We start from the raw sequence: 21,296 nt of genomic DNA, 5'->3' as shown, positions 1-21,296 counted from the left end.
TGGTGGCGGGTGGTATTTATTTTAAGGCGCAGGGAACGCCACCCCAGGTTTGGGAGAGGCGCAGGGTTCAATGAGAAGATGCGCTCAGCTCGTTATATTCAGTGACTGACGCGCCGGAAGTGCTCGTTACCGCAGCTACCACTGCGCCCCAGGCCGCGGGCGACCCCGGCCCCTGCCTTCAGGATAGGGACCTTCTCCCGGCTTCACCCCGCGGGACCGGACCACCCCACCCCGGCGTCACCCCGCCCCGCGCACGCGCGTTCCGCACCCCCCGTCCCACCCTCCCGCAGGCCCGCCCACCAACGCGCGCGGCCCGCCGGGAGCCGACGGCGAAGGGCGGGGAGAGGGAGGAAACCAGCTGCGACTGGCGCGGCCGACTGCGCAGGCGAGGACCGAGGCCCGCCCCCGGCAGGCGGCGCGGCCATATTTAAAGGGAGGCCGGCGCGCTGAGCCAATGGGCGGCGAGCGTGCGGGGCGGGGCGAGGCCCCGGATGTGGCTGTGCGGCCCCTCCTCCCCCGCGCTCCCCTCAGAGACCCCGGTCGCGCGCGCCTGCTCGCTAGCTGCTCTCCTCACGGGTCTCCCCGCCGGCCGAGAGCCGCACAGAGGCGGAGCGGACGGCCCGGCGCCCGCGCGGAGGCGAGCGGGCCAGGCCCGGCCGGCGGCCGTCGCCATGAGTGGTTCGTCGGGCACCCCGTACCTGGGCAGCAAGATCAGCCTCATCTCCAAGGCGCAGATCCGTTACGAGGGCATCCTCTACACCATAGACACGGACAACTCCACCGTGGCGCTCGCCAAAGGTAGCGGCCCGCGGGCGCCCCAACCGCCCGCCCCGCCCGCCAACAGCCGGCCCGCCCCCGACCCGACCCCCACCCCCACCCCCGGGGTCCCCGCAGGATCCTGGCCGCATCACCTCCCCGGGCCTTCGCGCCTCTGACCACCCCTCCCCCGCAGGCCGGCTCCCTCGCAGGCCCCCACCCCTCGGCCATCTTCTCCCGGCTACCCCTCCCCCCGCCCCCGCAGGGCACACCCCCTCCCCCCGCAGGCCCTCACCCTCCTGGCACCCTCCTCCCTTCGCCGCCTGTCATGGCCCCCCCGCCCCCGGGTCTTGTTTCCCTCCCGCGGGCCTCCACTCGGAGCCCGGGGCTCGGCCGGCACCAAGATCCCCGCCCCGGCGTTATTGTGTGCCGCCGGCCCGCCCAGCCCGCGGGAGAGGGGCGGTGGGGCGGGTCCAGCTCCCGCGGCGCCGCCCTCCTCGCGCCCTCCTGCAGGTGGGGGTCGGTGGCTGGGCCGCTTCCTCCCCACCTGCTGAGGGGCAGCTGGCGCCCACCAGCCGGTCCGGGGGAGTGGGCTCCGGCCTCCCCAGGAGGCGGGGGTGGGAACACGGCTCCTGCAGGCCCGTCTGGAAAGGATTAAGCAGCCGTGGCCTTGAGCCCGAGTAAATAGCGTCTTATCGGGACGCATGTGGGCATCGGAGCCTTGGCAGCGAGGTGCCCCGTTTAAAGTGCTTGCCGCGCCCCCGGACATGGCTGCGGGCGGACCCTTCAGGGACCGGTGCTTGCAGGGAGCCACACCGGACCTCCTGGGACCCTTAGTGGAAGGGAGATGGTTGGGCTGTGGCTCTTCTCTGGGCTTGTTGAGGCAGGAGGTGGCCTCAAAGTTTCTTTGTCTACGTCCTCCGAGAAAGATGGCGAGGGTCCTTTCTGTGCCTCTTCCAGAGAAGTGCGGAGCGCAGCCGGGTCTACAGAATCCCTGCTGGTGTGGATCTGGGTAGGCGAGAGAGACGCCAGAAGCCTGTTGGCGGGCAGCGCTCCCTCCGCTGTCAGAGGGAGCCGGCCTCGGGCTCCGGTCCTGGGCAGGCTGCGCTGCTCAGGAAGGTAGTTCAGTGTCGGGAGCTGGGCGCTCCCTTGTGCTCCGGGCACTTGGCTACATTTCCATGACATTCCTGGTCGCAGCTGGAGTTGTGCTCAGATTGGGTAGAGGGCGCCCCAGAGATCTCGGGAGACCTGGGTGGGCTCCGGGCCTTGGGGTGGAGAAGCTCGCGGTGGACACAGGAGCTGGTGGGGCGGGTCAAGCTCTGCATCCCCTCTGTACAGGCTCCTCCCAGGCTGGCATGGGTCGGAGGGCGGAAACGATTCTGTCAATGTATTCACTTCTCTCCAAGAAAAGGGGGCACTGCCCGGGGCTCGTGTGTGGCAGGTGCCCATCAAAAAGCAGCTGTTGGGCTTTGAATCTGCCAAGTGAGATGTACAGGGGGTTCCGCAAAGGAGACCTTGTTCTGCTGTGAGCACGTTGAGCTTCGTGAGGCTGCCAGGCATGGGACTTGTGCTCGGTTTTTCGTGACCTAGAGCTTTTTGGAGCTTTGCCAACTGGGGTCTTGTCCGTTGACAGTTGGAGGAGGGAGTAGTTGAAGTGCGGAAACCGGTGCTGGGCTATCTATGGGCGGCACCCGAGGAAGGGGCTGTAGCCGGAAAGGGTTGGCTGAATGGTCTTGGCTGGGACAACTAACGTGTTTTCTCCTCTGCTCCGAAGTGAGGTCCTTCGGTACTGAAGACCGTCCCACAGACAGGCCTGCCCCTCCCAGAGAGGAAATTTATGAGTACATCATTTTCCGGGGAAGCGATATCAAAGACATCACTGTGTGTGAACCTCCAAAAGCTCAGCACTCTCTCCCTCAGGACCCCGCCATCGTCCAAGTGAGTGCGGGCTCTGCGCCTGTGGGACACAATCTCTGAGGGGTGCTGGAGGCCAAGTGGAACTTGGTGTCGGCTGTTTGGCCAGAGCACTCAACTCGAGGGATGGCCTTTTAATGAAAAGTTGTTTAGTTTTTGTCCAGGCTGTTGGTGTTGCTGTGGAAAGTCTTAACTCCTGCAGCATCAGTATTGTGTGTGGGTGTGTCAGTGTCAGAGGGGGGCGAGTGTGCTCAGGGAGTCGGTGTTTGTCGTAGTTTCTGGTTGGGTCAGTCTAAATCCCCAGCGGGATGGTGTGCATGGCATACGGTGCCAGCAGGGACGGCAGGACTTGCTCTGCTAACTCTGCCCAGATGTTACATTGCGGTGCTGTGTTGGGGTGTGTTTGCCCAGGATTACCAGGAGCCCAGGTTCCTGTTTTCTCTTGACTTGTAAATGAGGTATTCGCCAGCTCCTTTGGAGCACAAACTGCAGGGAGAAACCCCTAGGTGGGCCCGAGAGAATGGGGACTCTTGGCCTCCTTCCCACTGGGGGCGGGGCCACGCCAAGGATGGTGTGCCTTCTCTTTTCAGAGCCTGGGCTACCTGATGCAGGCAGTGGGGAGCCATTAGAGGGATTAATTGAGTTAGGAGAAATTTGAGTGCGAATTACCTGGGCAGGTGGAGCTGGGGATAAAATGTGGACAAGGCAGCTGTAAGCTCCCTTAGACCATCCTGGGAGCTTACCCCTCTGAGGGCCACCCAAGCTTCCAAGAAGCAGGCTGGCAGACCCGGGTGTCTGTCCCTGTCCGAACAGGCCGGGCGACGGGGGCCTGGCGCTGCTCTCACCTGTGTGTCCCCTTGCTCAGTCTTCCCTGGGCTCGGGCTCCTCCTTCCAGCCGCACGTGCCTTACAGCCCCTTCAGAGGGATGCCGCCCTACAGCCAGCTGGCCGCCAGCTCCCTGCTCAGTCAGCAGTATGCAGCTTCCTTGGGTCTAGGTGAGTAACCTTTCTTTCTGCTAACCTGCTGTGCTGTGGCCTCCTGAAGCAGCTTCAGCTTCTGATGGGGACACTGTCCTTCGAGTGCTAGGACGCCCAGTGACTACTCACTGAGAGTAGGGGAGGCAGCAGGCTGGGTCCTGGAACAGGTGAACCAAATCCACGTTCATTTGGTGTCAGCCCAGGTCTGGGGGAGGCCGTGGTACATTGCTTCAGAGACCTGATAACTTCCAGGTGTAATCACAGTGCGTCTGACTCCTTGCACATTTGTGAGCCTGTAAATGTGAAACGGAAATACAGCACTGCCAGGTTATTTCTTCTTCATTCTCCTGTCGATACCTCGCTCAGAAATTGTTTCCCCCAGTTGAATAACTCTGGAATAAGACTATCCCAACACATAGTGAGGGTCTGCCTGGGCCTGGCCGAAGCTTCACCCACCACGCTCCTGCTCTGGCGATAGGGTGTGATCAGGCCCTTGACGTTGTGTGGGTCCCTTGCTTCTGAGTCCTGTTGTCTTGACTGCTGCTCCTAGTGTGGCGGTGCCCTCTCGGCCTGGCTCCTTGTGTTTCTAGAACAGGTTTGTGTGAGCAAAGTGTCCTAGGAGAGATGCTTGGCTCTTTCCAAGCCTGCTAAATGCAAGACAAGTGTCTCATTACTTATCTGTGCCCTTTCTTTTTGCTCTTCTCTCCTTTCTCTTCTTTTAGAGAAGCTGGTAAGCCCTCCAGCCTCAGCCGCAGCCTCCAGCCCTAGCTCCTCTCCATCTCCACAGCCCGTGTCAGAGCCTGACATGTCCTCAGAGCCACACCAGCTCACTTCCAAGGGTAACGGCAGTTTGGGAGAACTGCACGCTGTCTTTGCATCCTGAGAGCAGGGGCGGGTAAACCATAGATAGCCCAGAGGGACAGTGGCTGTGACAGAATTGGCTGAGCCTGTGGATCAGTTAAGCTGCGTTTCTGGTTCAGCACATGGTCCTGATTTAGGAACCCTGGTTTTATTTTATTTTTTAAAATATATTTTATTGATTTTTTACAGAGAAGAAGGGAGAGGGATAGAGAGTTAGAAACATCGATGAGAGAGATCGATCAGCTGCCTCCTGCACGCCCCCCACTGGGGATGTGCCTGCAACCAGGGTACATGCCCTTGACCGGAATCGAACCCGGGACCCTTGAGTCCGCAGGCCGACGCTCTGTCCACTGAGCCAAACCGGTTCGGCGGAACCCTGGTTTTAAAGAAGGGCTAGAAAGGACCAGGGAGCCCTTCGCTTGCTGTGCTGTCACTGCCACGTGTGGGCACTGCCCTCTGCTCAGAGGGCTGTCCCCTGGCTTTTGGCCGGTCCTCCGTGGTCCGGATTGCTGGGGGAGCCTGTTGAGCAGCTGCATGCAGCTCTGGGACCTGCGAAACATTCCTTTCATCAAAATTGGGCCTCACATGGCTGAGTACGATGAAGCCGCTTTAAAGTTGGGTGACCAGCCCGAGCTCTTGACAGGTGAACAGTGTGGGCTGATGTCCGGCCTGTTAATGCTGGTGGTGGGGGTTTCTGGCCTTGCCTGGCGTTGGTTCTTTGCGTTTTGCTGGGGGTCTGGAGTTGACATGCATGACTGGGGCAGAGCTCTGCCCACACCGTGTGGAGACTCACTCGGTCCAGGATAGTGCCTGTCAACCTGTGCTTTGCATGTGCCCTGCACGGGCGCCAGTGCACTTGTGGTACCAAGAAGTGATGCTTCTCCCTCCTTAAATGTTACACAGACACTCTGTTCTTAGGACCCTGAGAACTGTGCCGAGGCAAGATGGTTTAACTGCTCCATCGGTGTCAGAAAGCAGAGGCCCAAGGTTCTTGCCTGTGTGCTAGAGTGTGAGGACTCAGTTGGGCTATGCAGCTCAGGGAAGGCTGTGCGGGGAGGTGACAGGCCAGAGGAAGTGCTCTGGGGCAGTGCCCATGGTAGGGACACTGTGGTTGCCTGTGACAAGGCTGTTCCAGTCAGCCCTAGGAGTACTTTGATCGGGTGACAAGGAATTTGTCACAGTAATTTCTCTGGTTTTTGTCCTGTTGGGGAAAAAAATTGTGATCTTCACTTGTCCTGACCCGCCCCTCTCGGACTAAGGACCCCGAGGTTAGGGCTGGTCTTTTCTGTCTCAGACCTTGGTGCACTTCTACCCACAGACCCAGGACCGGGTGAGAGGGGAGTAGGCAGCTGATGAGTAAGGCTCATCCCTCTGTCCTCTTTCTTTAGAGGACCCTCTTGTGAGGCTCGGTTTCTGAGCATGTATGTCCTGTGCTCAGGGCTGGGAGTGCAGCTCCATTGCCCAAGGCAGCCTGGAAGCCTTCGTTCTTCAGGACAAGCCTGGACCCTCGAGAGCACCGCAGGCCGCACTTCTCTGTAGTCAGCGCTACTCATCTTTTCTGCTTTGTTACGCCTTACGCAAAAACAGCAGTATCCCAAGAGCTTAACTCCAGTGGCTGACCACTGCATTTTCTGGACAGTCCCAGACTGGGATGGTTCTTGCTCAGCGTGGGGCAGTATGGAACAAATCCTCATACAGCATCTCGGGACCACCAAGCCTCCTTGGGGTCAGAGCTTGTGTGGTTTTTTGAAAGCCATTCCTAGACCACCTGGGAGGTGCTCCTTGTGGCCAGGTGTTTTCCCTCTGAGGGGTTTCCTAACAGCCTGGGGCTCAGCTTCCGGGCTGAGCTGGCCTTGCTGCCGGGGCTAGCCGCAGAGGGGCGGCCTGCTGAGGGGGCTTGGGCTGGGTTGGGTAGACCCTCTCTGGGTGGTTGCTTGAACAGAAGTGTCTGCGGGGACTGGGGAACTTTCTCCTTTGCTCTGTTTTCAATCTGCCTTCTCTCCCCAACTCAGGAGCTGGTTTTCCATCCATCCCAGTTGGCAAGAGTCCCATGGTGGAGCAGGCTGTCCAGACTGGTTCTCTTGATAACCTGAATGCCAAAAAGCTGTTACCTGGCGGCAAGGGCACTGTGGGGGTGCAGCTCAACGGGCGCCCTGCCCCGCCAAGCAGCAAGAGTGCCAGCGGTACTGAAACACTCGCTCCCTGGGGTGTACTCCCTCTTCTCACTGTGCACGCTGCTGCCTGGGGGCTTTGTAAAAGAAATGGCGCCCCTCCCAAACACCACATGCATTTGCAGGGCAGGCCCCTGCCGCATGTCCCCTGGGTGGTGCCACCTGCTTCCTTCCCAGCTTCTGCTCTGCCAGGCGCTTGCCTTACTCTCCCCTTTTGCGCCTTAGATGTAGTTCAGCCAGCCGCTGTGCAAACGCCAGGGCAGGTGAACGACGAGAACAGGAGGCCCCAGAGGAGGAGATCAGGTAACAGCTGCTGCCACGTTTGGGCGTGCTCTCTGCCCCCACCCCAACCACCCTGCCTGCTTCTCTGGGCACAGTTTCAGGGGTGCTAGGGCTCGATGGTGGCTTCAGTGTGCTCTCCTCTCTTTTCCTCTCTTTGTCATCTATCTCACACTCAGTAATATTGTGTTGGTGGCTCATCAGCCATGACTGTCGTTTCTCCTCACAGGGAACAGACGGACAAGGAATCGCTCTAGAGGGCAGAGCCGCCCAACCAACATCAAGGAGAACACAATCAAGTTTGAGGGGGACTTTGACTTTGAGAGTGCAAACGCCCAGTTCAACCGCGAGGAGCTGGACAAGGAGTTCAAGAAGAAACTGAACTTTAAAGGTCAGAGTCCTTCTGTGGAAATCTCCCTTGTTCTCCATGGAGTATCCACAGCGTGGGTCAGACAGCTGGAGCCGTGAGATGGGGTGGTGATGATGGGGCTAGTGTGGGAGCTGTGCCCTTTAGGGTGGATGGCATGGGCTGGAGGGAGAAGTCACTTGGCACAGAGCAGTCATTTGGCTGCTGAGTGACGGCGGGCCTGGCGAGGACAGAGGTGCTTTTCTGCCTCCAGCAACTCAGTGGGCTCCACTTCTCTGTGCAGATGACAAAGCTGAGAAGGGGGAAGAGAAGGACCCGGCAGTGGTGACCCAGAATGACGAGGCCCCTGCTGAGGAGGACCACCTGGGACCCAACTGCTACTATGACAAGTCCAAATCCTTCTTCGACAACATTTCCTCTGAACTCAAGACCAGGTGGGGGTCCGGGTGAGCTGGTGGGAAAACACACACTGCCTCAGTTTCCAGGACTGGGACGCACTCTCTTGGTGACCACTCAGGTCTCAGGTTCAGGGCCCTACTCACATGTCTGCCACAGTGGACAAATCCGTCCCGTGGTGGCAGCATGGGAGGCCCTGGCAGTCATAGGCACTGAGGGGTCTGCCCGAGCCCCACTCCCACTTCCCTCCTGGCTTCTCTGCCCTGCCCATTGAGGCTGGGCTGGCCCCACCCCCCAGCCGAGTGACAATGACTTTCTTCCTGATTCCCAGCTGACCCTGGAGGCCTGAGGCCTGGGCGACCTGAGTCAGCCTGCGTGTTAGGAGTGTTCTGTTCCGGGTGCTCTTTCACCTCACGCTTGAGGCTGGCACCCCTCGTGTGATTTGTTTTCAGCACCTGACCGCTGGTTACTCAGGTGTTGCCCCGTGAACAAGCTAGACCATGAGAGAAATCTGCGCGGCATGCTGCGGAAACTCTGATCCCTCCACTGGCAAGCAGAGTGTCAGGCACTGCTGAGCACAGAGGGTGCAGCGAAAGCAGGCTGGGGGTCCTCACCTCCTGCGCTGAGGTCTTCTGGCGGGGACGGGTGGATGCGGAGGGGCAAGATACACACAGATTGAAATGCATTGAGGAGAACCGGGCCGTGACTCAAAATGGGCCAAGAGAGCAGGTCTCCAAGCCTATTCTGTTGGGCAGGGCAGGCAGCTATCAGAGGTTGGGAGCCCAGGATTGAAGCCACCTGACCTTTTACCACGTGGGTCTTTGGTGAGAGTGGCTGCAGGTGGCCACTTTCCAATAGTTCAGGTGTCTCAACTGGGCCTGGTGATGGAGAGAGGCTTGGCTTCTAAACTGCTTTGAAGGTGGGTCTGATGGTTTGCTGGCAGGATGTGAGGAGAGCTGGTTGGCCTCAGTGGCAGCTGGGACATTGCTGCTGTTTCTTTAAATGAGGATTGTTAACAGTTGTGGGTACTTACTAGCGGTGCTTGGGGAGCTCAAAGGGTTCTGGAGCCATGCTGTGCTCGTCCCCAGCACCTGTAAAGTATAAGCACACTCTTGGGGACCCTGCCCATTTAACCCAGCCCCTCCTCATCTGGTAGAAACCTGTTTTGGGGGGTCCATGGTCTGCTCCAGGCCTTGGAGACTGCAGGCCTGAGCCCAGCAAGCAGGCAGCTTCCATTGGAGTGCACTAGTGTCACGGGCTTGTTTGGGGGACAGAGGTGTGAGCAGCCTAGTCCCGTGAGGAACGGGCCTGGAGCACCTGTAGTGTTGGTTGTCCAACTGCAGGGGGCCAGCTGGGTCGCCCTTGAATGGCTCCAGGAACACAGTGACTGTCCTTCCTCCCAGGCTCAGAAAGCTGGGATGGCTGCCCCTGCAGTCAGTTTTCACAGCCCTTGTCTGTTTCAGTTCCAGGCGGACCACGTGGGCTGAGGAGAGGAAGCTCAACACGGAGACCTTTGGGGTGTCAGGAAGGTTTCTTCGTGGCCGTGGATTCCGAGGCGGACTGCGGGGGGGCAGGGGCAGTGGCACCACCCGGCGCAACCCGACTTCCCACAGAGCCGGGACTGGCAGGGTGTGAAGAGCAGCCGGAGGTGAGTGGGTGACTTGCAGGGTCCTCTAAGGGGAGGGCATGGGGTTGCAGTACCCCTGCAGGGAGCCTCTTCAGGAAGTGCAGAGCTGAGGCCCGCCCTCAAATCTTCAGGGGGCTCTTGGGGACCCCGGGCCCAGCGTTGTCAAAGTGGGTTCCCGTGCAGGAGGGCCGGGTGCTTGTTCCTCGGGGGAGAGGGGTCAGCCAGGAGAGCTGGTGACAAGCCAGGGTCTCGGTGCAGCCTGGCCCTGCCTTTTCACAAGGTCCCGGGTGACGTGTGTGCCCCTTAGGGCCTGGGTGGTAAGAGGGTCATGGTAGATGGGACCCGAAGCTGCCTGCTACGGCATGCATACAGAAGGAATTTTCCTGGTGGGTTGTGATGGGGGAGTCTAGGAAGCCCTGGCCTGACATGGGGGGACGCCTGCTGAGCCCACTCATGTGGTGTCATGTTCCCCCTGCAGGCTCCTGCAGAGGCAGCGGCAGAAACGAAGCCGAGTGAGGACGCTGCACTTACTGGACAGACAGGCGTTGGGTCACCGTTTATTACTTTTGTTTTGACGTCATGGAACTTGGACATGGTCCGAGTTAGAACTGCTCATGTTCGGGGAGTGTTTAGGGTGACCTCTCTGAGGTCTCTGGGTCTTTCCTCTTCAGTTATGCACAGTCTACCTAAGGTTTTGGTGTTTTGCAAAAAGTTTTCTAGAGCGAAAGCGTGATCTTCACTTTGAAAAAAAAAATTTGGGGGGACAACTTTGACTTTTAAAGTGGACCGTGTGGCAGCCAGGCACAGCTCTGTCACCCAGCTGGCGCTCATGCTGCTGGCCTGGTACCCCCACTGCCACTGGTGGGCCTCAGGAGCAAGGCAGGGCCAGCCCAGGGGGTGTGGGGTCGCGTGGGCCCCAGCAGGGAAAGTGGAGTTCCCGCAGATCATGTGTGAGCAGCAGACCACCTGATGTCCAGGGTGGTGGTATTGAGGTTGGGACTGGCAGGCTGGCACTCTTGGAGGCACAGAAGGGGCCTGAACATGAGCTGGGAGCTGTTACTCAGAGCCTGGCTTCTATAGGAGTCAGGATTGGGGTGGCATACCCAACCTCTCTGTCCTGCCAGTCAGTGTTGGACTCAGACCACTGTTCGAGTCTCATCCACTTGGAAATGAGCCAGTCTTTTTTGCAAGCTCGGCTGACAGAGCGAGTTGTAAATAGTTGTGTTTGTTTTGTAGGTGGGTGGAGGGAGGTGGGATGTAAACTGTTGCATGAGTAAATGGGTCACCTTAGTACAAGCATGCTCCCCCCCTGAAGACAGGGCATCTTGGTGAACATAAGCACCTTGGTAACTAAATCCCTAGACAGCTATGAAGATTTTGGTTCTGTATTAAGTTACTGTAAAAGCTTGGTTTATTTTTGTAGGACTTAATGGCTAAGAATTAGAATGTAGCAGTGGGGCTGCTCTGTTGGAGTAATGTATATTGTAATTAAAATAAACACGCAAACTTTAAAATCTTCTCTGCTTTGAAAGTAAGTGGTCCTGTTGACTCTGCCTGAACCCCATCACACCCGACAGGCCTGCCCCAGGGGACCTCTGATGCTCTCGTCTCAGCTGGACTGGGCAGGGTCAGGCCCGTTCACCATGGGCCACCCTTTTGGGATGAGTGGCTCTGCTTTCGTGACACAAAGTAGTTTCTAAAACTCAGTTCACAAATGAACCTGATTCAGAAATGGTCCCTTGGCCCACCCTTTACACAGCCTCTAAGCGTCCCTGTTCTGAGTGCCTTCGAACCTGTTCCAGGGCTGGGCCCTGGACTATGCAGAGCAGCAGACAGGCTGGTTTCAGACTTTGAAGCATCCCTCCACGCTAATGGGTTTTGGGTGACTTTAGAAGCAACACACTGGTCAGCTGTTTCGTCCCTCCATACCTGCCTGTGGTCCAGTCAGGCCCAGAGTTGGACTGAGCAGCAGGCCTCTGAGGTCTGGGCCTGGCTGTCATTCATAATTTGACAAGTTTTGGGCAAACTTTTTTTTTTGCAACTAACATCCTTGACCAATGAAAACAATCCTCCCAGGTGCACATGCTAGATTCAGATAGCCAGGGCACGAATTTGAAATTAGTTGGGAACAGTTGAACTAAAATATTCTCTGTGCTGAGATTCTACATATTGTCAATTCAGTTACCAGGTGTGACCAACCTTGCTGCTCAAGTCTTCAACTGAAAACCATTGTGACAATTGCCTGTTTTAGGCTGGACTAAAGTATCTGGGCCTCTTGACTCCTTTTTAGAAGGTAGATTACATGTGCTCTCAAGGGGAATGTGGAGTAAGAAAGCTACTGACTGAGGCAGAAAGGGGACCCTAGAATCCTAGCAGAGTTGGTAAGGGGCAACCAGCTCAGGGACCCAAAAGCCTCCCCGTCACCAAGACCAGCAGCCTCCCGCAGAGTGGCAGGCCAATGGGCTTGTTAGGTTTTCTGTAGGGACATTAAGACTGACCTACACTGCTGCTGGCCTAGAGGCTAGGACAGTGATGGCGAGCCTATGACAGTGATGGCGAACTCATTTTTTTGGTTGATTTTTCTTTGTTAAATGGCATTTAAATATATAAAATATCAAAAATATAAATCTTTGTTTTACTATGGTTGCAAATATCAAAAAATTTCTATATGTGACATGGCACCAGAGGGTTAGGGTTTTTCAAAATGCTGACACGCCGAGCTCAAAAGGTTCGCCATCACTGGGCTAGGAGGATAGGCTTTCTGGTTAAAAAGTGAGCGAGGCACTGGCTCAGTTGGTTGGAGCTTCATCTCGTACACCAGTGGTCAGCAAACCGCGGCTCTTTGGCCCCTTGAGTGTGGCTCTTCCACAAAATACCATGTGTGGGCGCGCACATACAGTGCGATTGAAACTTCATGAACCATGCGCAGAAGTCGGTTTTTGGGAAGGAGATAGACGAAACAAATATACAAGACGAGTGTGGATGGGAGAGTTGGAAGGGGTCGACCTCAGCGAACGTACCTCAGTCAGATTGTGGACGTTTTTAGCAAAGGCCAGCTTAGGCGTACCCTAATTAAGTTCATAACAATGTACTTACCTATATAGTTTAAGTTTAAAAAATTTGGTTCTCCAAAGAAATTTCAATCGTTCTACTGTTGATATTTGGCTCTGTTGACTAATGAGTTTGCCGACCACTGTCGTACACCAAAGGGCTGTGGGTTTGATTCCTGGTCAGGGCATATGCAGGAGACAACTGATCCATGTTTCTGTATGCCCCGCCTTCCTCTCAAAATCAGTCAACATCCTCAGTGAGGATAAAAAGATTAGAAAGCGAGAGGGTGGGTAACAGTAAGCACCAGAAGTCTTGGAGAAAACATGAGAAATGTTGACCTGACCTAGTAAATCCATCAACATAAGGCTAGTTCTGAACACAACTGCTGCTCAGCAAATTTTAGGGTAAGCACTTAAACTGAGTGCTGTTTGTGCTCCTGTCCTTGACCTGATGTTAAATGGGAGCTTGAACAAAGGTCAAAGGAACAATCAACCTATTTGGAACAAGAAAAGGAGGGTTAGAAGTGCCAGGTGCCCCTACCTACAGCAGTCTCCCCTGGCACTGCGTGCGGGACGACCCCCACTCAGTCTGTGGCTGTTGTCTGGGAGCCTGGCAACAAAGACTAAGGAGGAAAGCTCACACTCAGGAAAGCTTTGAGACTGACCACGGGGGTCGACTCCATTTCTGCAAGAGCTACTGTAATTCTAGCCCCGGCCGGGTAGTTCAGTTGGTTAGATACGCCAAGGTTGCAGGATGCTGGTCAGGGCACATACAAGAATCAAACAATGAACGCATAAATAAGTGGAACAAATTAATGTTTCTCTTTCTCCCTTCCACTCTAAAGTCAATTAAAAAAAAAAAAGCTACCATAAATCCACCCAAAAGACCCATGGGCTGTAAAAAGGCGAGGTTAAAAACATGGAAGTTTATTGTAGGACACAGACAATGGAATGTCGGCGCCTGCACATCCATTGGTTCTCACATCACCCATGATTTGCATTTAAAAATTGCTCCCAGCAAGATTTGATTGATCATGATGCTTTCTTTTGTTTCTTCTTTTCATTTTCTTCTTTCTCTTTTTCAATTTCAGCCACATATTTCTCGATTTCTTCAGGATTTAAAATCTACCAAAGAGAGTGTTTCTGGTTAGCCCCTCAGCCTAAGAGGTGCCCCAGTGCAGTAAGGCCCCCACAGGGAGGGGCTCCTGGACGCGCTACAGCTGCTTCTGCAGGTCGACAAGGCCATGTGGCCTGTGTGGGGATCAGTGAAAAGCAGAAGCCAACCTGCACAGCTGCTGACTGCTTGTCTGCATGCCAGGAGCACACACGATCACCATCTGTGACCATGCAGTCAGCCCTGGCATGCTTGCGTCCCACCCGTTTGTGGGGAGCCTTGCCTGGTGCTAAAGCCACAGCATCGTGAACCAGCACTGCCCTGCCCGTCCCCAGGAGCACTCCAGCGTCCCCAGAGCACTCCACCGGGAAAACAGCAAGAGACATGCGTTTACCTTGAGGGGCTGGTCCCGCCTCATGACAGCCAGTTCGATGTTTTTGCCTCCTGACTGAACCACCTTGGGAGGAGCCGGAGAGAAGAGCATTAGACAGCCACGCCCACCTCAGGACCAAATAGGTTCTTTAGAGCAGCGGTTGCCAACTGGTGGTCCGTGGACCACTATGGTCCATGAGGGCCGAAAGGTTGGTGACCGCTGGTTTAAGGAAACCTTTGGAGCAGCGGTTGCCAACTGGTGCAGACCACTGTGGTCCGTGAGGTCTGAAAGGTTGGCGACCGCTGCTTTAGAGGATGACCTGTGCACCCAAGCCCAGCACTGCCACTCTAGGGGACAGGCCAGGCACACTGCAGTCCTAGCACCCACAGGTTATACGCTGCCTCCTGCCAGTCAGACCTTGGCTGGGTCTCTGGTCCCTACTCCTGACACCAAGCCCCTGCTCTCTGGACCCCAGCCTAGCCTCCAACTAGCCTCTCTCTGCCTCTGGCTTCACCCTCCAGCATCTGTAAGGTCTCGACAAAGCCCAAGACCCCAAAACTCCCAGCAGTCTTCCTAATTTCTGCTCTCCCAGCAGCTGGAGCCCAGGAAGGCTGAGTGTGGTTGTGAGCTGTGCCCTGACTGTGCCAGTCGTATGCAGGAGCTGGCGGAGCAGAGCAAACCCTTGTGGCCTGCCACCCAGCCCACCCAGGGAACGCTATCATGGCATGGGTGTCCGCACTGGCTTGCCGAGATGCAAAGGCAAACTTACTTCCAGGAGGGCCTTGATCACTAGCTTGATGGTCAGATCGTCTGTCTCGATGGCTTCGTCAGTGTAATTCTTCTCCAGAAACTCACGCACTGACTTGGCGCCCCGGCCTATGGCGTTGGCCTGAGAGGGGAGTGTTATATGTCACAGGACAATCCAGACCCAAACCAACAACTTGGCCACTGTCTGGGAGCCAGCCGCCACCCTGCTTGTCCCATGTCCTGTGCTTGAGAGCAGCCTGGGCACCCGGCCCTGCCCCGAGCCCTCCGTTGGCTGAGGGCTATTTGGGGCTATGCTGATTCTCACCAATAGTAGATACCATTTCGTTACTGACAGACTCATGGCCATTTCACTTTAAGCCATGAGTCCTTATAGCTCACTGCCCTTTCCTCCCAAACAGTGCTGTTCAACAGGCTGTGCACACACGCACCTGAGGGAGGCACAGACCCCCAGCAGCCTCCCAAGCCCCTTTATTGTGGCAACACAACCTGTAAACCCTCTCTCCCAGGGACTCACCTTCCAGGCGTGGTATGTGCCGGATGGGTCAGTCTGGTAGAGTCTGGGGGTGCCATCAAAGTCGAAACCCACAATAAGGGCTGAGATGCCAAACGGCCTGCGCCCATTGCTCTGCGTGTAGCGCTGACAGGAAACGGAACACGTCACTGTGCCATCTCAGCACCACAAGCCCGCCCACGCCCACGGGAAGTCTCCACTGCACTTAGTAAGGGATGAGGATAGCCCCAGATCCCCTCCTCGGGTTACGTCAAAGGATGAGCAAGAATCGCAATCGAAGGCTCCCTCTCTCCTATTCTGCATTCTCAGCCAGCCAGCCAGGCTGTGCCCAGGGCCACCCCATGGAGCACAGCTGAGGTCATGCGGAGGGTGGGACAGCAGACACACATTCTGGCTGCACAGCTGGTTTGAACGGTGACCAGCAGTTCACCTTAGGGCAGGGGTGGCTTCCAGCCCCTCCCAACTCCTTAGTGACCATCACTCAGAATGGCAAGATAAAACTATCCCTTCCCTCCAGAAACAGGCGTGTGGACTGCCCCATGCCCGTCAACAAGAACGATGCCACCAACGTGGGCAAGTGACAGCAAACACATGCACAAGCAGGGCTGGGCACCGAACGAGTGCAGGCCTCGAATTTCCTGCAGGGACGTGTGCCAGCACCGACACCACAGCAGGACCCCCTCCAGGACCAAGCAGTGACCACATGTGTCCAGAGCCGAGCCGCAGGTGGGGCCTACCTGTTTCAGGCTGGCAATGTAGCGGGTGATATACTCCACGGTGACCGGGTCCTCCACCGTCAGCCGGTGGCTCTGGCACTCCACTCGTGCCCTGTTGATGACTATCCTCGCATCGGCGGTAAGGCCTACAGGACAGCAGAAAGCACCACCGCATGGCCACGATCAGAGACCCAGAGCACATGAGCAGACAGCAAGGGTTCCAAACCAGTCCTCTAAAGCAGCGGTCGCCAACCAGCGGTCCGAAAGGTTGGCAACCGCTGCTCTAAAGCCCAGCACGGGGTCCACTGGCAGCACTGACCCCAGCTGGGTGGACCGCTCAGCCTCTGGGCTCATGAAGAGCTGTGTGTGCCAGGCCCCGTGAAATCAGGCAAGTCACCCTCGTTTGGCACAGGAGAACTGGTATGTTCCCCAAATGCACCCACCAAGGGAGGAGAGCACTGAGAACACAGCTCCCACTGGCCCTGCTGCACAGGCGCAGTAGCTGTAGAAAGCCTCACCTCTCTCTAGACCAGCTGTGGGCAAACTACGGCCCGCGGGCCGGATCCGGCCGTTTGAAATGAATAAAACTAAAAAAAAAAAAAAAAGACCGTACCCTTTGATGTAATGACTAGAGGCCCGGTGCACAAAAATTTGTGCACTGGGGGGGAGGGAGGGGTCCCTCAGCCCGGCCTGTGCCCTCTCGCAGTCTGGGACTCCTCGGGAGATAACGACCTGCTGGCTTAGGCCTGCTCCCGGGTGGCAGAGGGCAGGCCTAATCCCTAGGTGCAGTCCATGGGGAGGTTGTGGCGCCACCCCGTCATGCACAGAGCAGGGCCAATCGGGGTTGGGGCGCTGCCACCTGTCATGCACAGAGCAGGGCCGATCAGGGGGTTGGGGAGCTCCCCCCTGTCACTCACAGAATAGGGCCGATAGGGAAGTTGGTGCACCGCCCCCTGTCACACACAGAGCAGGGCGGATCAGGGGGTTGGGGTGCTGCTCTCTATCACCCACAGAGCAGGGCCAATCGGGGGGTTGGGGCGCCGCCACTGTCACACTCAGGGCAGGGCCGATGGGGAGGTTATGGCTCTACCCCGTCACACACAGAGCAGTGCCCGTGGGGTGAGGGGGTTGGGGCGCCGCACCCTGTCACACACAGAGCTGCAGGGTGATCAAGGGTTTGGGGAGCTCCCCCCTATCAGGCACAGAGCAGGGCCGATCAGGGGGTTGGGGCGCCTTCCCCTGTCATGAACAGAGCAGGGCCGATAGGGAGGTTGTGGCCCCGCCCCCTGTCACACACAAAGCCGCAGGGCGATCAGGGGGTTTGGGTGCTGCCCCCTGTCACACTGATCCCGGTGCCAGGAGGCCTCTCAGATCCGCTGATCCCAGTGCTGGGAGGCATATTAGCCTTTTACTATATAGAATAGAGGCCTGGTGCATGGGTGGGGCTGGCTGGTTTGCCCTGAAGGGTGTCCTGGATCAGGGTGGGGGTCCCCACTGGGGTGCCTGGCCAGCCTGGATGAGGGGATGATGGCTGTTTGCAGCTGGTCACACACCCTTCAGGGTGGGGGTCCCCACTGGGGTGCCTGGCCAGTCTGGGTGAGGGGCTGAGGGCTGTTTTCAGGCTGGGACTGAAGCTCCCAACTGCTCCTTTTTTTCTATTTTTTTTTTTATTCTGGGCCAGCTTTAGCTCTGAGGCTCCAGCTCTTAGGCCTCCGCTCCTGAAAGCAGGTATCTGGTTTGTTTCAGTTCTACAATCGAAACTCTGTATCAACTTCAGGTCTGAGATCCCAGCTAGCTGAAAGCAGGTTTCTGGGGTTTTGTTTATGGTCTATATTTGTTACAATGTTTGAAACTGCAGGCTCTGAGGCCTGCAGCAGCAGAGGCGGGCCGGGAACGTTCGTTTCCTCCATCACTGAAGCAAGCAAGCCTCATGTTAGTTTCAAGCTGCCTGGATGCCAGTCGCCATCTTGGCTGACAGTTAATTTGCATATCTCGCTGGTTAGCCAATGGGAAGGGTAGCGGTCGTACGCCAATTACCATGTTTCTCTTTTATATGTATAGATGTTTACTTTGAATTTATATTAGTTCACACAAACACTCCATCCATGCTTTTGTTCCGGCCCGCCGGTCCAGTTTAAGAACCCATTGTGGCCCTCGAGTCAAAAAGTTTGCCCACCCCTGACCTAGACAGTAACTATAATCAGGGACAGGCCGATGACAATGGAGATGACAGCAAAGCCCCATGTCCTGGGGTAGCCATTCCTGCAGCCTCTGCTCCAGCCACCAGGGGCAGGGAGCCTCCTCACCAAGAAACCATGGCCAACCCTTTAAAGGCCCCAATCCATTGCTTTAACCCTTTTTGATCCAACGTGGATGCTGACTCGACAAACCAGGCGCTAGGAGCAGGTCCAATGTTGAGGCTGAGGTCGACACTGCAAACTGGTTCAACATTCAATCCCGTCAATTAATTTGGACCAGACTGTTTGAATTCCAAAAATAAAATTGGACTGCAAAGGGTTAAAGGACGTGGGTTTACCCAGTTCACACATCTCCCAAAGCTCTGCTTGGCCCCAGGCTCACCTGCGAACGCCATGCAGACGTTGTCATCCAGGGCACAGATCTTCCGCACTGTCCTCTCATCCTGCAGTTTGGCCACCGACTTCTTTTCCACACCAAGAACTACAATGTCTTTTCCTCGAACGCCAACCTTCAAGAAAAACCAACACAGCACTAAGAAAGTGACCTGAGGGTGTGCAGCAGGCACGGAGCTCTGAGCAGGTGTTCAGGGTCCCAGGCCACCGCTGTGGGCGCCACACTGGCCAACCACGGCTACTTATCTGTGGCAGAGCTCCCCCAGCTGTCGCGACTGTGCCCAGTCCTGTAGCTTCAATGACACCACCACTAACAAGGACTGCGGTGTCATCAGTGTGCACGTGTGTCACTCAACCCACTGAATCAGTCATACGAAAGGCCTTGCAGCCCAAGACCCTGGGTCCAAGCCAGGTGTCCTGAAAGTCGTGGTTCTGTGCTTGTGACCTATACCACTACCCACCCTTTGAATGTGTGCAGGACCCCTGTACCAACTATTCCTGGGAGGTTAGCACTGTTTATGGCTGACACTGAACAGGGGCGGATGCCTTGAGATTACTGCCTGTTAATCCCCCACCCCACCTCTGACCTCAGCAATGCAGGTGGAGACAAACGGGGTCAGTCCCTCAGAGAAGCAACACCCACACTTCGTTCAGAGCAGGGTTCCTCAGCCTGGGCGCTAACTCTTTGAGGTGGGGGCTGCCTGTGCACTGTAAGGTGTTTACCCCTAGTTGCCAGAGGCACCCTCTATAGCAGGGGTCCTCAAACTTTTTAAACAGGGGGCCAGTTCACTGTCCCTCAGACCGCTGGAGGGCCGGACTATAGTTTAAAAAGAAACTATGAACAAATTCCTATGCACACTGCACATATCTTATTTTGAAGTAAAAAAACAAAACGGGAACAACTACAATATTTGTATTTGCATGTGGCCCGCAGGCCGTAGTTTGAGGACTTCTGCTCTATAGTCTTGGACAATGAACAATGTCTGCAGAGGCTACCAAATGCCTCTGGGGTGCAAAATGACGTGGTGGAGAAGTACTGGCCTGCGGTGTCAGATTTCGAGGTGCTGTCTCCCCTACTGTCTCAGGGATCTTCAGAGCTCCCCAGGACAGGCAGGCAGGCCCAGAGGTGCTAGGTGGTTAAGCAAAGCCAGCCCCATCAGATGGGGGCAGGGGAGAGGGCCAGCACTCTCATTCCAGTGCTCTTTAAGCTGAGTTAGGCCACAAGATGGATTCTGATCTTAATTTCAAAAAGTGTTCAAGAAATTAAAACATGACAATTCACAGAACTGTGCGCTTTCTTTGGTCTGCTGGCTCAAATCTCTGAAATACCCGGTAATAAAAGAAAAACTGACCAATAAGCAAACTGACAACGACGTCATGAATTTCAAAATGAGAGGTCCGGCTCAGGACAGTGGGTCAGCGCACTGCCCACCCCCGGGGAGAACCAGGGGAGAACCTCCGGCTCAGTGGGAGCCACTCAGCTCACACCAAGAACCTCCACTGTTTCCTGGAAGCCCACCTGCACCGAGGACTGGGCTCTCCCTGGTGGGGCAAGTCCCCTAACTGGGGCCTAGTGGATGCACTTCAGTCACCTGCTTACTTAACATTCACAGAGCCAGTGAGCAGCCAGCGCGCTGTCCGGCGGGGCCCTGGTCACATGCAGGGGCCTCAGTACAGCCCACACCCGGCCATACGGGCACTAGCGGGCGGGGGCGGGGGCGGGGGCGGGGCGGCGGGTTGCAAGATGGCCGTCTCCTCCTAGGCCTGCTCTGCGCTACCGAGAGGCAAGAGGAAGGTGGCACTTGAAGCTCATCAATCGGACCCTATTTGCTAGTTTGCAAGTACCTGCCGATCACCAGCTAACACCCCCTCAACGGCCCTTGTTGAAAACCGTGTTCGGAGGGCAGTCCCATCAGACTGTCCTGTCCTGCCGCTCCCCGCCCGGGCACCACAGTGCACAACGTGCCCTTTCCATTTCCTTCCGGGACACCGACGCCCGGCTCCTGTGTCCCACTAACGCCAGGGCGCTACTTCCCAAAGGCCAATCGGACAGAAAAGAGGAGACTGTCAGCGCGGCCACGGCCTGCGCTCAGTGGCAGGACGCACCCGGGCCTCCCGCGGGCCGTGGGAGCGACTCCGGGCCTCATTCGGACGCGCCCTCCAGAGCCCCCTGCTGTCCACTGCCGGGAGTCCCGTTCGATTCGTGCACCCCCCGCCCCGGCAGAGACCAGTCCGGGCCTCGCGGATTCCTAGGTGCACCCACATCCGGGGGCCCCCCCGACCCCCGGCCGAGCCCCTGCCGGCTCACCGCACCTCCCGCGCCCCCGCGCCACGGGCCGCCCCGATTCCAGCAGCACCCCCGGGACCGCCTGCTTCCGGCCGCCCAGCCCGGCCCGGGCGCAGAGTTCGCCGCTCACCGCGGTCGAGCCCTTCTTCACGGCCTCCTGCGCGTACTCCACTTGGAAGAGGTGGCCGTCGGGCGAGAAGACGGTGATGGCGCGGTCGTAGCTCATGCTGGCGAGCGGCGCGGCGGGGCCAGGAAAAGCGCACACTCACCGCCGCGCGGCCCACGACTCAGCGCTCCGCTCGGCCGTGCCGCGCCCGCCCGGGACCTCCCACAGCGTCTGGCGGCGTCGGGGAGCGTCGGCGGCGTCGGGCGGACGTGCGCGCGCCGGGGCGGGGCCGGGCCGAACCACCGGCGGCCGGGGGCGGGGGACGGCGCGGCGCCGGCGGGCCGGGCGCGGGGCTGGGGGTCGGTCCCCGGGAGGCGACGCGTGGGGCTGGGCCTCGGGGACCGGCGGTGCGGGAGGGGGCGCGGCGGTGGG

General features: G+C 57.3%; 2 protein-coding genes across 5 annotated transcripts; one reads left to right on the top strand and one right to left on the bottom strand.

The window, feature by feature from the left end:
• The first annotated feature begins 338 nt into the window (after positions 1-338).
• On the top strand, positions 339-10,866 carry LSM14B (LSM family member 14B). 4 transcript variants are annotated; one of them, XM_081097196.1, is made up of 10 exons: positions 440-798; positions 2,531-2,694; positions 3,536-3,665; positions 4,370-4,486; positions 6,521-6,691; positions 6,905-6,982; positions 7,188-7,349; positions 7,609-7,759; positions 9,185-9,369; positions 9,827-10,866. In XM_081097196.1, exons 1-9 carry the CDS (start codon positions 492-494, stop codon positions 9,354-9,356), a joined length of 1,452 nt encoding a protein of 483 aa, XP_080953322.1. In that variant the 5' UTR covers positions 440-491; the 3' UTR covers positions 9,357-9,369; positions 9,827-10,866. The 4 variants fall into 4 exon arrangements, with proteins under 4 accessions (XP_080953325.1, XP_080953322.1, XP_080953323.1 ...); XM_081097199.1 differs by lacking the exon at positions 6,905-6,982 and having other exon boundaries at positions 339-798; XM_081097197.1 differs by lacking the exon at positions 4,370-4,486.
• A 2,439-nt stretch (positions 10,867-13,305) lies between these two features.
• On the bottom strand, positions 13,306-21,103 carry PSMA7 (proteasome 20S subunit alpha 7). Its single transcript, XM_081097204.1, has 7 exons — positions 20,889-21,103; positions 18,461-18,587; positions 15,902-16,026; positions 15,168-15,290; positions 14,655-14,774; positions 13,907-13,969; positions 13,306-13,523 (listed from the first exon to the last, which is right to left on the bottom strand). Exons 1-7 carry the CDS (start codon positions 20,982-20,984, stop codon positions 13,431-13,433), a joined length of 747 nt encoding a protein of 248 aa, XP_080953330.1. The 5' UTR covers positions 20,985-21,103; the 3' UTR covers positions 13,306-13,430.
• Between the last annotated feature and the right edge of the window lie 193 nt (positions 21,104-21,296).

The sequence above is a fragment of the Myotis nattereri genome (assembly GCF_964212035.1).
Source record: "Myotis nattereri genome assembly, chromosome: 8".
In the NCBI taxonomy this organism is placed as follows: domain Eukaryota; kingdom Metazoa; phylum Chordata; class Mammalia; order Chiroptera; family Vespertilionidae; genus Myotis; species Myotis nattereri.
Note: the sequence above shows the minus strand (reverse complement) of the source record. Positions and strands in the feature narration are given on the sequence as shown.

Excerpts from the sequence above, each read along its gene's own strand:
- PSMA7 (XM_081097204.1), bottom strand. The coding sequence starts at position 20,984 with ATGAGCTACGACCGCGCCATCACCGTCTTCTCGCCCGACGGCCACCTC. Across the intron at positions 18,588-20,888 it reads TGAAGAAGGGCTCGACCGCG|GTTGGCGTTCGAGGAAAAGA; the intron begins GTGAGCGGCGAA and ends TTTTTCTTGAAG. Across the intron at positions 13,524-13,906 it reads GGCGGGACCAGCCCCTCAAG|ATTTTAAATCCTGAAGAAAT; the intron begins GTAAACGCATGT and ends TCTCTTTGGTAG.
- LSM14B (XM_081097196.1), top strand. The coding sequence starts at position 492 with ATGTGGCTGTGCGGCCCCTCCTCCCCCGCGCTCCCCTCAGAGACCCCG. Across the intron at positions 2,695-3,535 it reads AGGACCCCGCCATCGTCCAA|TCTTCCCTGGGCTCGGGCTC; the intron begins GTGAGTGCGGGC and ends CCCCTTGCTCAG. Across the intron at positions 6,983-7,187 it reads GCCCCAGAGGAGGAGATCAG|GGAACAGACGGACAAGGAAT; the intron begins GTAACAGCTGCT and ends TTCTCCTCACAG.